Source organism: Panthera uncia, chromosome E3, assembly GCF_023721935.1.
Source record: "Panthera uncia isolate 11264 chromosome E3, Puncia_PCG_1.0, whole genome shotgun sequence".
Lineage (NCBI taxonomy): Eukaryota > Metazoa > Chordata > Mammalia > Carnivora > Felidae > Panthera > Panthera uncia.
The window spans coordinates 27,540,901-27,555,375 of record NC_064815.1 but is presented as its reverse complement, the minus strand read 5'-3'; the positions used below and the strand labels follow the sequence as shown (position 1 = coordinate 27,555,375).

The 14,475-nt window shown below is 39.4% G+C and overlaps 1 protein-coding gene across 3 annotated transcripts in view; it reads left to right on the top strand.

The window, feature by feature from the left end:
- Nucleotides 1-14,475, top strand: part of LOC125928549 (cytochrome P450 3A12) — a 134,677-nt gene that overhangs the window by 104,086 nt on the left and 16,116 nt on the right. The window contains exons 2-7 of one of the 3 annotated variants that reach the window (XM_049639277.1): nt 17-110; nt 2,153-2,205; nt 4,449-4,548; nt 8,366-8,479; nt 8,737-8,825; nt 10,153-10,301. In XM_049639277.1, the coding sequence (XP_049495234.1) occupies nt 17-110; nt 2,153-2,205; nt 4,449-4,548; nt 8,366-8,479; nt 8,737-8,825; nt 10,153-10,301 (599 nt within the window). The remainder of the gene's footprint in view (nt 1-16; nt 111-2,152; nt 2,206-4,448; nt 4,549-8,365; nt 8,480-8,736; nt 8,826-10,152; nt 10,302-14,475) is intronic. The other 2 variants (XM_049639274.1, XM_049639273.1) reach the window with 2 other exon arrangements.

The following is a 14,475-nucleotide window of genomic DNA, read 5'->3' as shown; positions in this document are numbered from 1 at the left end:
CTCTTTCACTTTACAGATATGGGACCTACACACATGGACTTTTTAAGAAGCTCGGAATTCCTGGGCCAAAACCTCTGCCTTTTGTGGGAACTGCTCTGGGGTACCGTCAGGTGGGTGCTGTTTGAGCTCCCAGCTCCCTCTTTTGCTTCTTATGTTTGCAAATCCCAGCTTAGTTCCATATTAAAAATGCTCCTCCTCAGCAGGAAGTTCTTAGGTTTCAGACTTTCCAGAAATGGTGTCATAGTCTCCACCCAGCCTCCTCTTTTGCTTACTATGGTTGCAAATCCCAGCTTAGTTCCATAGTAAACATGATCCTCCTCAGGAGGAAGTCTTGGGTTTCAAACTCTCCAGAAATGGTATTACAGGCCCTACCCAGCACATGGCCAGGTATAGCTCAGGGCTCTCTTGTCTGCTGTTAGGAGCCTCAGGTTTTCCCTCAGTTGGCAGTCCAGCTCTCTGGCCACTTCAGCCCAGGACTTTTTGTTCCAGCTTGTGAGCATCATAAAGAGGCTTTTTTTTTCTGGCAGGTACAGATTCCCAGGAAGGCATAATGGTACTTGGTATTAGGAGAAAAACATCAAGTGGGTCCCTGGTACTGGCTCATTAAGCTCTGTATGCTAAAGTCAGACTTTTCTGTTCATAGCATGAGCTCTTTGTAGCCTCCTTGTTTTCCTGGATGTCTCTGGAACTTCAGTTTATTAGGCAACCCAAGATTCACTTTGGGGTAATTTGCACATAATTGAATTATCTCAAGAGCTGGCCAAAACCCACCCCACCCCTATAGTTGTTTCCATGGCTCTAACTCACCCTTTGCCACCTGTGACATCTTTTGACATTTGAGAGGTTGAACTAGAGCTCTTGGCTTTACCTCTGTATCTTCAAAGAAGGCATCCTATGGGTGACTTGAGCAGGGGGGAGTATAACTGAGGCAGTATATTGCTTATCTATTGTTTTCAGACTATAATTCTAAATGAGTTGTGTATGTGTGTATGTTATTTTTCACACAAAGGTAGAACCACTCATACAAAATCACTAGAAAAGAGATGCTTTGACAAAACTATTAAAGACTTAATGTACCTGAATGGAATGTACCAGCAGACACACAGACTGAATTTTGGTAGAGCCACTGTGTCTAATCCAGCTCTGATGCCTCACCCAGGCCTGGCTCCTGAACAGAAGGTAGGAGCTCATGTCTTGAAGGCCAGCAGGCAGAGTCTATATTACAGGCTGCTCTCTGCCTTGGAGTTCCTTTCCTGCAGATCTGAGACTTATTCCTCAGATCCTACCTCTCCTGGCTCTCAGTGTCCAGTTATTGTTAAGAACTTACTGGACTTTTTCCTTTCCAACAGAGCAGTAATCTTCTTTCCACTTTTCCAGATTAACTCCTTAGTACATGCATCCCAAGACGCACATTTCTGGAACCTTCCTTTGTAAAGTGAAAACATCAAATATCACAGCTGAAACATAGAGACAGAAAATTTTGTTGTTTTCTTTTTTTGAAGTGACATGAGTGAAAGCTCAGAGCAAGTGTTTTAATTTGCACCATCCTTTGTGGAGGGGTGACATCATCCCCTCTTTTCCATGTGAGAACTGGACAACTGGAAGCTAGTCCACTTTGTCATTCATCCACTCATCTCTCACTTTCTCACTCAACAAAATGTCTTACACTTTGTAAGTCTGCCAAACTGAAAGAGGGCACAGGAGTCTTAATTTCCTAAATCTACTGAAAATCTAGTAGGGCTCATGAGATCAATGAATAGAGTGGTAACTGAGGGTTGTTCAGGCCATGCTGACTTTCCCTCAGCTTCTGTTTTCTCATGATGCCCTGAAGTTAATAATTCAGATGGTTATGAGATTTAGAGACAACTCATGCACAAGCCAAACATGTCAGAAAGGCAAGGGTTACATAGTCTTCACAGACAAGTAAGATGTTCAGTATGAGCAGTATTAGTCAGTTCAAGGACTTGAAATTCTCCGTTTCATGTCTCTGTTTTCTCTCCTTTCCCGTAAGATGCGTGTGAATAAGAGCTTCCCTCTATCTGCCAGTGAGAAGTAGTAAGCCACATTTCACATGATCTGGGTCCTTTTTGTGCCCATTAGAGGTAAGGCTTAGTACATTTAGATTAATAATACATTTTCTTTCTTCTTGCAGAGCTTTTGTGAATTTGACAAGAAATGTTTTAAAACATATGGAAGAATGTGGGGGTGAGTATTCTGGAAATTTCCAGTGATAGGCTTTTTATGATGAGGCCCTCATGGTGTGGACAGTTTCAGTCGAGAGCCCCTTGGGATGAAGCCCCATAATTAAAGCTCCTGAAACCTCCCCTTCCCAGGAATGCATGTGTCACCAGGTGTACAGGTCCAAATATGAATCTGGTCAGGAGAGCTGCAGGGTATCCTTTATAGTTTGGATTAATATGTGTTTTTGGTAGAAGGGCTGTTGTAAACAGAATGGAAAACCATTTCTGCTCAGCTCTTTCTTACTCTGTCTGAAAGTATGTAGTTTGTTTTGTTTTGTATTTTAGTACTAAGCCAAGACTTTCCAATAAAACTATAGTCAAGTATTTCTTTTTCCAATTCTATAGACTGGAAGAGATGTAGGAAATTTCCAGAGCACAGTGTTTCCCTGATGGGCTGATGGACTTGGGATTTTGTAGTATGGCCTCGGCGGCTTGCAGTGGATGCTCCCAATGAGGTTGGCTAGAGGTTTGCTGAAGCAGTGTGAGAGGTATAGTGTGGTGCTGGGCTGCTCACAGCCAGTGTTGTACCTCTTTATCTTCTCTGGTCAAGTCCTCAGAATCCATAGTGCTCTGCTGAGTTGGTATGGCCCATAAGCAACATGGCAGAATAGAAAGAACACAGATCTCTGGATTGCCACTGGTTTATCTCCAGTGTCCCTCCTACGTTCAGTACTGGTCAGCTCTGGCTAGAGTCAGTGTTACATTGTGGGCCCCAGTTCTGTATTTAGTAAATGGTTCTCATGCTTGGCTATGGATAAAGACCACCTACGAGGGCTTGTTAAAAATGCAGATTCTTGGTTTCCATCCTCCATTAACACAGAATTTGGAGGATGTGGGGTGAGGTGCAAGAATCCAAATTTAACTGGTAGTAGAAGTCGTATTAGGGCTGTGAGATCATGAAAAGAGAGGGTAACTTTAAACCACTGTCCCTTGTCCACGCTTGTGTTTTTTAACAAACAGGATAAGACGTGGGAAATCACCCAAGAAAGATAATCAGATTGATGGGAGAGCCAATCTAAGTGCCACTTCAGTAACAACTATTACTGCTTCAACACGAAGTATACTCGACTCACACTGAAACCTTCTGAGTTTTAGAATACTTTTTGCAGATGGGGAGCATTTAGTGCAGTGGTTCTCCTCCATTTCTATATCTGATCACAAAGCATTTGAAGTTCCTTTGTAACATCAGAGGAAGAATAGGGGACTTATGGAAAATCTTCCATTTTGTTCTAACAAATGCAAATGATTTGTAGTAGAAAACACAATGCCAGAGGATGCTGTAATTAAGCATAATCTAAACCTCATGCCAGTGGCTGGTTCCCATTAACTGGTCATATGGACAGTCAGGAGGTCAGGGTTAATTGGGATGGATCACATATAAGGAGTCAGCTTTGTGTGATACATGTGTCACAGTGGACTTGCCCTGCTACTAAGGGTTGTCACCTATATGGAGCCCAAGGGACTCACACTTGGGACCCACCTATAAGAAGAAATATAAGTAATAAAGGTAAATATACCTAACGTGATTTTTACTCTCTATTATTACTCTGTAACATTAAAGTGAATGTTTCTCTGTATTACTTTATTCTCTTTGTGTTTTTTGTTCAAAATTTTCTCAGTCAATGCTACCAAGAATATGTCTTTAATATTTAAATAATACTTCCTTTAAAATGTAACCAGAAATCATATTTTAGAGAATCGGCAAAGAAATGATTCATAATTTTGCCATCACTTTTTGAGCATTTCATGTCTTTATTTGCAGGCACATCTTACATGTTTGTGATCACTGTGCCTACAATTTTCATCTAATATTGTATTATGTGCATTTCATGTGTTTGATATATCTTCAAAATTATAATTATTAGTGACTGAGTGGGTAGAGTCTCTTTCATTATTTTTTTGTTCTTAGATAATTTACTTGCCTTCAGTTATTTATTAACCTTTTTTTGATAATATATAAAATATTCAAAATGTTTGAAGTACTTCTAAAATATTTGAAATATTTTTAACATGCAAAAAATTATGGAGAATAGTCCCAGAAACAGCCATGTACACACATAGACTTAATAAATTTTCCATTGTTATTTCTGACCATGGTCTCAGAGAATGGATTAGGTAACATCAGGTTAAAAGTCTGGACTTCCAAGAGTGGCTGCCACTGCAGAAACTGGCACGCTAAATTTAATCAGCTCTGTTTCCCCGACATAGGTTTTATGATGGGCGACAGCCAGTGTTGGCGATCACAGATCCGGACATGATCAAAACAGTGCTAGTGAAAGAATGCTATTCTGTCTTCACAAACCGGCGGGTAGGCATGGATTTATTTTAAATTTACATAGTTATTTATAAAGCTTTTATTTCAAAATAATAATGGATTTACTGGAAATTGTCCCAGGAGGGGTCATGTCATGTGGCCTTCAAGCTGTTTTCTCTAAGATAATATCTTGCTTAACTATATAGGGCAGTATCAAAGCAGAATTTGTCATTGGTTCTAGCCACAGAGCTTATTCAGATTCCAGCAGTTTTATGTTTACCCATTTGTGTGTGTGTGTGTGTGTGTGTGTGTGTGTGTGTTGCTGTCTGAACATTTATCTTACTTGTAGATTAGTGTATCTATCACCACAATCACGTTACAGAGCTGTTCCATCACCAAAAGTCTCCCTCTTACTATTCTTTTGTAGGCATGGTGTGTAGCTTTTCTTTTTGTTGTATCAGGGTGTTCAGCAGAGCAAACATTGTTTTTTATTTTCTTAAGACCAGTTTATTCATTTTTTCCTTTTATGGGTTATGACTTTGGCATCAAGTTTGAAAACTCTTCACCTAGCCCTAAGTCCCAAGGATTTTCTACAAGCATTTAGTTTTATATTTTACATTTAAGTCTGTGATCTGTTTTGTGTTAATTTTAATTTTTTTTTAACGTTTATTTTATTTTTGAGACAGAGAGAGACAGAGCATGAACGGGGGAGGGGCAGAGAGAGAGGGAGACACAGAAATCGGAAGCAGGCTCCAGGCTCTGAGCCATCAGCCCAGAGCCCGACGCGGGGCTCGAACTCACAGACTGTGAGACCGTGACCTGAGCTGAAGTCGGATGCTTAACCGACTGAGCCACCCAGTCGCCCCTGTTTTGTGTTAATTTTAGTGTTAATCGTGAGATGTGAAGTTTAGGTCAAAGATCTTTGTTTTTGGCCCTTGACTGTCTGTCTAATGACTCCAGAACTAGTGTGAAAAGGCTGTACTTCCTCCACTGAATTGCTTTTGTACCAATATCAAAATTCAGTGGTGCCTCTGTGTGTGTGTGTGTGTGTGTGTGTGTGTGTGTGTGTGTCTGTCTCATTCTCTGTTCTGTTCATTGATCTCTGTATCTATTCCTGCACTGGTGCCAGGCTATCTTGATTACTGTAGCCATATAGTACCTCTAAACATATGTCCAGTGATTCCTCCCATTTTATTTTTGTTAGAATTGTGTTAGATTTCCAGCTGCTTTGTCTTTCCATACAAATTTAGAACTTATCTATGTGTACATAATAGCAGAGACTTCGTAAGATGTGCCTCAAACCCATAGATACATCTGGGAGAAATTTGTGTCTTTACTAAGTCATGTCTCTCAATTCATGAACACACTATATGTTTATTTAGGTTTTCTTTGATTTTTTTCACCAACGTGTAGCTCTTAGCACAGGAAAAACATACATGTTTTATAAAAATGTATACCTAAAGTATCCCACCTTCTTTGAGTGCTTAAAATTATTATTGTGTTTTTAATAGGTTTTGACATGTTCTTGTTAGTATACAGAAATGTGGTTGGTTTTTGTGTTGATCTCATTTCCTACAACCTAGCTTAGTTCATTTATTAGATGCAGAGTTGTTCTTTTTTATATTCCTCAAGATTTTCTACATTGACATTATGTCACTTGAAATAGGGACACTCCTATTTTTATCCTATTTTTATCTTTCTATTCTGAATGTCTTTTATTTCTTTGTGTTGCTTATTGCACTAGCTAGGTTTTCTAGTACAATGTTGAATAAAAGTGGTTAGAGTGGGTATTCGTGTCTTGTTCCTGATGCTGGGGGAAGCATTAGGAACTAGTAAGTGTCCTTTTTTTTTTTTTTTTTTTTTTTTTTTTGGCTTAAAGAACTCCCTTTAGCAGGCTTAGTGGTTATGAATTATTTCCACTTTTGATTGTCTGGAAATGTTTTATCTCTCGTTTCTGAAGGTCTTCTTTTCTGGGTAAAGTATTCTTGAATAAATCACCCACTCTCTTCTGGCTTTCAAGACTTCTGCTGAGGAATCACCTGATAGACTCAGGGGTGTCCTCCTTGTATATGATGAGCTCCTTTTCTCTTACTCCTTTCAAGATTTTTCTTTGTCTTTCATTTTTGACAATTATATTATAATGTGTCTTGGTGAAGTCTTTTTTGGATTCAATCTTACTGGGGACTTTTAAGCTCATGTCCCAAGATTTCCATATATTTCCCTAGGTTTGGGAAATTTTCAGCCATTCTTTCTTTAAGTAAGCAGTCTTCCCACTTTTTCTTTCTCCTACTGGGTCTCCTGTATATGAATATTATTTCATTTGATGGTACCCTATAAGTCCTGTTGGCATTTTTTTTCCAGCCCTTTTCATTTTTTTCCCCAGTATGACTGGATAATTGAAAATAATCCATGAAAGCATGATGGGTTCAGGCAGTTGGGGGCCACAACATCAGCAACTGCATGATCCTTGGCAAGAGTAGTGGAAGGTTCTTGTGGCAACAGTGGCTGTTGGGATCTTCAGTAGCACCACCAGATCCAGCACCAGGGGACAAGCAGAATGGTGGCCAGAACTGGTGCTATGTACACAGTCATTGGAGGGGGTGCTGAAAGCAGGCACATGCCCAAAACAGGGTTGGAGCCACCAGTGGGGTCCATCACCAACTTTGAGCACACAGGTGGTTTCAGGGGCTAGCCACTGGTGTGTGCATGACAGTGAGAGCTTGTGACTAGAGTCCATGCTGGCCGTGTATATGTGTATAGCTTCAGGATTTAGCTGTGGACCCTTGTGGTAGTGTAGTCCAGTGACAGGAGTCAGGACTGGCCTCAGGCACCTCAGTCATTCATCATTGAGGTGTTGTTAGCTGTAGGGTTATTAGATACTCTTTATGAAGTTGAGGAAGATGTCGTCTATTCCTAGTTTGTAAGTTTTTAATATGAAAGGGTGGTAGAGATACCTGTATTAAAACAAAATACAGTTTTGGAAGATGGAAGAAAGATTCGAGTTTGTTGGCTGATAGGTCAGTCCCAAACTGAGAAAGAATTATCTCTCTCTTTTTCCTTCTGTCCCTTTGGGGAAATACAGGGGGAATAGATATCCACATAACTGCATCATTTCTTCAGAATAGCAAATAGAGGGGCGCCTGGGTGGCGCAGTCGGTTAAGCGTCCGACTTCAGCCAGGTCACGATCTCACGGTCCGTGAGTTCGAGCCCCGCGTCAGGCTCTGGGCTGATGGCTCGGAGCCTGGAGCCTGTTTCCGATTCTGTGTCTCCCTCTCTCTCTGCCCCTCCCCCGTTCATGCTCTGTCTCTCTCTGTCCCAAAAATAAATAAAAAACGTTGAAAAAAAAAATTAAAAAAAAAAAAAAAAAGAATAGCAAATAGATTCATAACCTTTTTAGTGTTAATTATGGTATTTTTTTAATCACCATAACAAGACATCTGTTTTGTGAGTTGCTCCTTCTGCAGACATATGCAAAGACAGAACTGGTCTAAGGCAACATGCAGCTTGCCAGGGCTATCTGGCTATATCTACCAATCCAATTATACTCTGCATAGGGTAGGACTAGGGGTTAATACTGTGTATTATCCTGGAGGAGTATTCCCTACCAGATTTCCCCAAACACATTTACACTAAAAAGGAGATTGGGATATAAAGGATGGAAAGCACATCAAGTGGCTGGATGTGTTTTTCAGCTTCTCAGATGGGTAGGCATTTGGTGTAAATATCTGTTGAACATCTGACATAGGGCCTGCTACTCCGTAGATAATCACTAAATAATTGTTGAATAATTTCTATCCATTTGACAAATTTTCCACAACCTGAGACCTTCAAAACTTATATAAGGCAAAATGTCTTTTGCTTTGACGCTAGAGTCTTGGTCCAGTGGGATTTATGAAAAGTGCCATTTCTCTGTCTGAGGATGAACAATGGAAGAGAATACGAACAGTGCTGTCTCCAACCTTCACCAGTGGGAAGCTCAAGGAGGTAAGAAAGGGAGGGTTTTCAATTAGAAAGTTAAGGAATACATCCGTGGGCAGGTAGGAAATAAGATTACAGTCCATTTCTTAGGGGTAGTTTGCTGAATTTGGGCTTCCTAAAAATGGTCTTTTAGCTTCATGTCCTGGAAGAGACATGATAAGATTTGTTATTAGATGTCCCTATTGCTTCATGCTTATGAAAGCTGTGTAATTTTAGGACTTGATTCTTGGATTTAAGTCAGGTGGTGTTGTATTTGTGTGTAGATGTTCCCCATCATTGGCCAGTATGGAGATGTGTTGGTGAGGAACCTGAGGAAGGAGGCAGAGAAAGGCAAGCCCGTCACCTTGAAAGAGTAAGTAGAGCTTCACCTGCTGGGCTTCTGGCTCTGTCATGACACTTTCCAGCTGCTGCCACAGAGCCAAACTCCCACTGTTGAGTTAGTCCAGCGAACAAACAGAAGTAGGCTTGTGGTGCTACAAGTCCAGTGGGCCACCCAAGAAGAGGTAGCACCCCTCAAAAGGCAGGGAGGTCAGGAGAGAGAGGGTCTTCTTTTGTGTACGTGAGGTGGGATTAAGTTATCTGCTTGATTGTCCCCTTGGATATTCTAGAAGACAAAAATACATCGTTTCAAAAGAAGAAACATAATTTATCAAATCGTTGAGTGTAGAGGGTATGGAATGGTGGGAGGGGAAGGCACTTTGTACATATTGGTGGGCATTGAGTGGGGCAGGGAAGTTATCATGTGGAACTTAGAATGACTTAAACCCCTTCCTGATTTTGTTAAGGATATTAGTAAAAAAAATAACTTTATGACCACTTGTCCATCTTTCAACCTTAGCAGAGAGAAAGCCCTGCTCATGGGATAAGGAGGGTGACTATATAATCTAAACTGTGATATTTTTTTAAATTATACACGATGAACAGATGTACGTAGGAACTGTTCTAGAAAAACTGGTGGCATATGATCACTTAGCTATAGCAACCCACAAATAAATTTTGTAGTGATTTACTATATATTTTTTTAACTAGGAACATTATTAGGTCTTACATTTTCCAGATATGAGTGTGTCCTGAGGGAAAGCTCTGATCACTGGAATTGAGGAAGAAGGGTCTTTCAGGAGTCTTAGCAGGAGTGTAGAGAAGAAGGGATAACATTCCTTTCATCACATAACATGGTGTTGCTGTTCACTAATGTGCTGAAGAGGAATCAGCTCTGAGCATAGATACTGTGGTGAGAGAAGGTCCGGATCAATTTTACCTTTCTTGACTCTTCTAGGAAAGGTTAATTATTCCACTGTTTGTCTTGCTCAGACACAGTGTTTATCTACCTTCTATTGCCCATACTGCAAACACACTACTGTAATTTATTTGACTTTGGGTCTCTGTTCCTTCAGGACAGAGCTCCTTGAGTTCAGACGTGTGTCTAACTTGCCATAGTGTCCCCATCACCCCTAGCACAAGGCCAGCAGTATCACTAGCATGATGCCTCTGCCGAATTCCTCATGAATACCTCATGAATGAGTGTGATGGCATATAGACTCTTCAGATTATCCAGAAGGTGGTTCTGAAAGTGTGGCTCTTATGTGGCCTGGGCATCAGAATCTAACGCTGCATGTGTTGGATAGGGATAGTAAAGAGTTTCTGATTTTAATTATCCATGTCTTTCTTTCCCTACTCAGCTTCTTTGGGGCCTACAGCATGGATGTGATTACTGGTACCTCCTTTGGAGTGAACATTGATTCCCTCAACAACCCACAAGATCCCTTTGTGGAAAATACGAAGAATCTCTTAAAATTTTCCTTCCTTGATCCACTTTTCTTCTCAAATAGTATGTAGATTACTATTTTTCTCCTCCCTTCCTTTTCTCCTTTTCTTTCTTCCTCCCTCACTTCCTCCCTTCCTACCTTCCTACAACAATTTTATTGAGCTATAACTTCACATAACATATAGGTCCTCTTTTAGAATGTACAATTCATAATTTGGCTATTGAGATAGTGCTGCTATAAACATTGGGGTGCATGTGCCCTTTCAAATCAGCATTTTTGTATCCTTTGGATAAATACCTAGTCAGGCAATTGTAGGGTCATAGGGTAGTTTTATTTTTAAATTTTTGAGGAACCTCCATACTGTTCTCCAGAGTGACTGAACCAGTTTGCATCCCCACCAGCAATGCAAAAGAGATCCTCTCTCTGCATTCTCGCCAACATCTGTTGTTGCCTGAGTTGTTCATGTTAGCCATTCTGACAGGTTTGAGGTCATATCTCATTGTGGTTTTGATGTGTATTTCCCTGATGACAAGTGATGTTGAGCATTTTTTCATGTGTTGGTTGGTCATCTGGATGTCTTCTTTGGAGAAGTGTCTATTCATGTCTTTTGCCCATTTCTTCACTGGGTTATTTGTTTTTTGGGTGTTGACTTTGATAAGTTCTTTATAGATTTTGGATACTAACCCTTTATCTGATATGTCATTTGCAAATATCTTCTCCCATTATGTTGGTTGCCTTTTAGGTTTGCTGACTGTTTCATTTGCTGTGCAGAAGCTTTTTATTTTGATAAGGTCCCAATAGTTCATTTTTGCTTTTGTTTCCCTTGCCTCCGGAGACGTGTTGAGTAAGAAGTTGCTGCAGCCAAGGTCAAAGAAGTTTTTGCCTGCTTTCTCATCGAGGATTTTGATGGCTTCCTGTCTTACATTGAGGTCTTTCACCCATTTTGAGTTTATTTTTTGTGTATGGTGTAAGAAAGTGGTTCAGGTTCATTCTTCTGCATGTCACTGTCCAGTTTTCCCAGCACCACTTGCTAAAGAGACTGTCTTTATTCCATTGGATATTCTTTCCTGCTTTGTCAAAGATTAGTTGGCCATATGTTTATGGGTCCATTTCTGGAGTTTCTATTCTGTTCCATTGATCTGGGTGTCTGTTTTTGTGCCAGTACCATACTGTCTTGATGATTATACCTTTGTAATACAGCTTGAAGTCTGGGATTGTGATGCCTCCTGCTTTAGTTTTCTTTTTCAAGATTGCTTTGGATATTTGGAGTCTTTTCTGGTTCCATACAAATTTTAGGATTGTTTTTTTTTTAGTTCTGTGAAGAATCCTGGTGTCATTTTGATAGGGATTGCATTGAATATGTAGATTGCTTTGGGAAGTATTGACATTTTAACAATATTTGTTCTTCCTATCCAGGAGCATGGAATATTTTTCCACTTTTTTGTGTCTTCTTCAATTTCTTTCATAAGCTTTCTATAGTTTTCAGTGTGTGATTTTTCATCTTTTTTGCTTAGGTTTATTCTTAGGTATTTTATGGGTTTTGGTGCAATTATAAATGGGATCAATTCCTTGATTTCTCTTTCTGTTGCTTCATTGTTGGTGTATAGGAATGCAACCGATTTCTGTGCATTGATCTTATGTTGTACAACTTTTCTGAATTTATGGATCAGTTCTAGCAGGGTTTTGGTGAAGCCTTTTGGGTTTTAGAGTATCACGTCATCTGCAAAGAGTGTATGTTTGACTTTCTCCTGGATGCTTTGGGTGCCTTTATTTCTTTGTGTAGTCTTACTGCTGAGGTTAAGACTTCCAATACTATGTTGAATAACAATGGCGAGAGTAGACATCCCTGTATTGTTCCTGACCTTAGGGGGAGAGCTCTCAGTTTTTCCCCATTGAGGATGATATTAGAGGTGGGACTTTCATATATGGCTTTTATGATCTCCAGGTACGATCCTTCTATCCCTACTTTCTTGAGGGTTTTTATCAAGAAAGGATGCTGTAATTTGTCAAATGCTTTCTCTGAATCTTTTGGGAGTATCATGTGGTTCTTGTCCTTTCTTTTATTGGTGTGATGAGTCACATTGATTGTTTTGCAGATTTTGAACCAGCCCTGCATCCCAGGTATAAATCCCACTTGGTCATGGTGAATAAGTCTGTTAATGTATTGTTGGATCCAGTTGGCTAGTATCATCTTGAGGATTTTTTTGCATCCATGTTCATCAGGGAAATTGGTGTATAGTTCTCCTTTTTAGTGGGGTCTCTGTGTGGTTTTGGAATCAAGGTAATGCTGGCTTCATAGAAAGATTTTGGAAGTTTTCCTTCTATTTTTTTGAAAAGTTTCAAGAGAATAGGTGTTAACTCTTCCTTAAATGTTTGGTAGAATTCCCCTGGAAAGCCATCTATCCCTGGACTCTTGTTTTCTGGGAGATTTTTGATTACTAATTCTATTTCTTTTTTTTTTTTTCAACGTTTTTTATTTATTTTTGGGACAGAGAGAGACAGAGCATGAACGGGGGAGGGGCAGAGAGAGAGGGAGACACAGAATTGGAAACAGGCTCCAGGCTCCGAGCCATCAGCCCAGAGCCTGACGCGGGGCTCGAACTCACGGACCGCGAGATCGTGACCTGGCTGAAGCCAGACGCTTAACCGACTGCGCCACCCAGGCGCCCCACTAATTCTATTTCTTTACTGGTTATGGGTCTGTTCAAATTTTCTGTTTCTTCCTGTTTCAGTTTTGATAGTTACATGTTTCTAGGAATTTGTCCATTTCTTCCAGGTTGCCCATTTTATTGGAGTATAATTGCTGATAATATTGTCTTATTGTTTTTATTTCTGCTGTGTTGGTTGTGATCTCTTCTTTTTCATTCTTGATTTTATTTATTTGGGACCTTTACTTTTTCTTTTTGATCAAACTGTCTAGGGGTTTATCAATGTTGTTAATTCTTTCAAAGAACCAGCTTCTGGTTTAATTGATCTCTTCTACTGTTTTCTTTTGTTTTGTTTTGATAGCATTGATTTCTGCTCTATACTTTATTATTTCCTATCTTCTGCTGGTTTTGGGTTTTATTTGCTGTTCTTTTTCCAGCTCTTTAAGGTGTAAGGTTAGGTTGTGTATCTGAGACCTTTATTACTTCTTTAGGAAGGCCTAGGTTGCTATATACTTTCCTCTTATGACCACCTTTGCTGCATCCCAGAGGTTTGGGGCTGTGGTGTTATCATTTTCATTGGCTTCCATGTACTTTTTAATTTCCTTTTTATCTTCTTGGTTAGCCCATTCATTTTTTAGTAGGATGTTCTTTAGTCTCCAAATATTTTTTACCTTTTCAAAATTTCTTGTGGTTGATTTTGAGTTTCATAGCATTGTGGTCTGAAAATATGCATGGCATGATCTCGATTTTTTTTTTTTTTGTACTTACTTAGGGTTGATTTGTGTCCAGTATATGGTCTCTTGTGGAGAACATTCCATGTGTACTGGAGAAGAATGTGTATTCTGCTGCTTTTGGATGAAATGTTCTGAATATATCTATTAAGTCCATCTATTCCACTGTGTCATTCAAAGCCACACTGTGTCATTTTTCCTTGTTGATTTTCTGTTTTGATGATCTGTCCATTGTTGTAACTGGGGTGTTGAAGTCCCCTACTATTATGGTATTATTATCAATGAGTTTCTTTATGTTTCTGATTAATTAGTTATATATTTGGGTGCTTTCACGTTTGGAGCATACATGTTTACAATTGTTAGGTCTTCTTGGTGGATAGACCCCTTAATTATGATATAATGCCCTTCTTCATCTCTTGCTACAGTCTTTATTTTAAAGTCTAGATTGTCTGATGTAAGTATGGCTACTCAGGTTTTCTTTTGTCAACCATTAGCATGATGGTTGGTTCTCCACCCCTTGCTTTCAATATGAACGTAACTTTAGGTCTAAAGTAGGTCTCTTGTAAATAGCATATAGATGGGTCTTGTTTTCTTATACATTCTGTTACCCTTTGTCTTCTGATTGGAGCATTGAGTCCACTGATGTTTAGAGTGAGTACTGAAAGATATGAATTTATTGCCATTATGATGCTTGTAGAGTTGGAGTTTCTGGTGGTGTTCTCTGGTCCTTTCTAATCTTTGTTGCTTTTGGTATTTATATATATAAATTTTGGTATTTTGGTATTATATATATATATATTTTTCATATTTCATTTCATTTATATATATATACATATATATATATATATATATATATA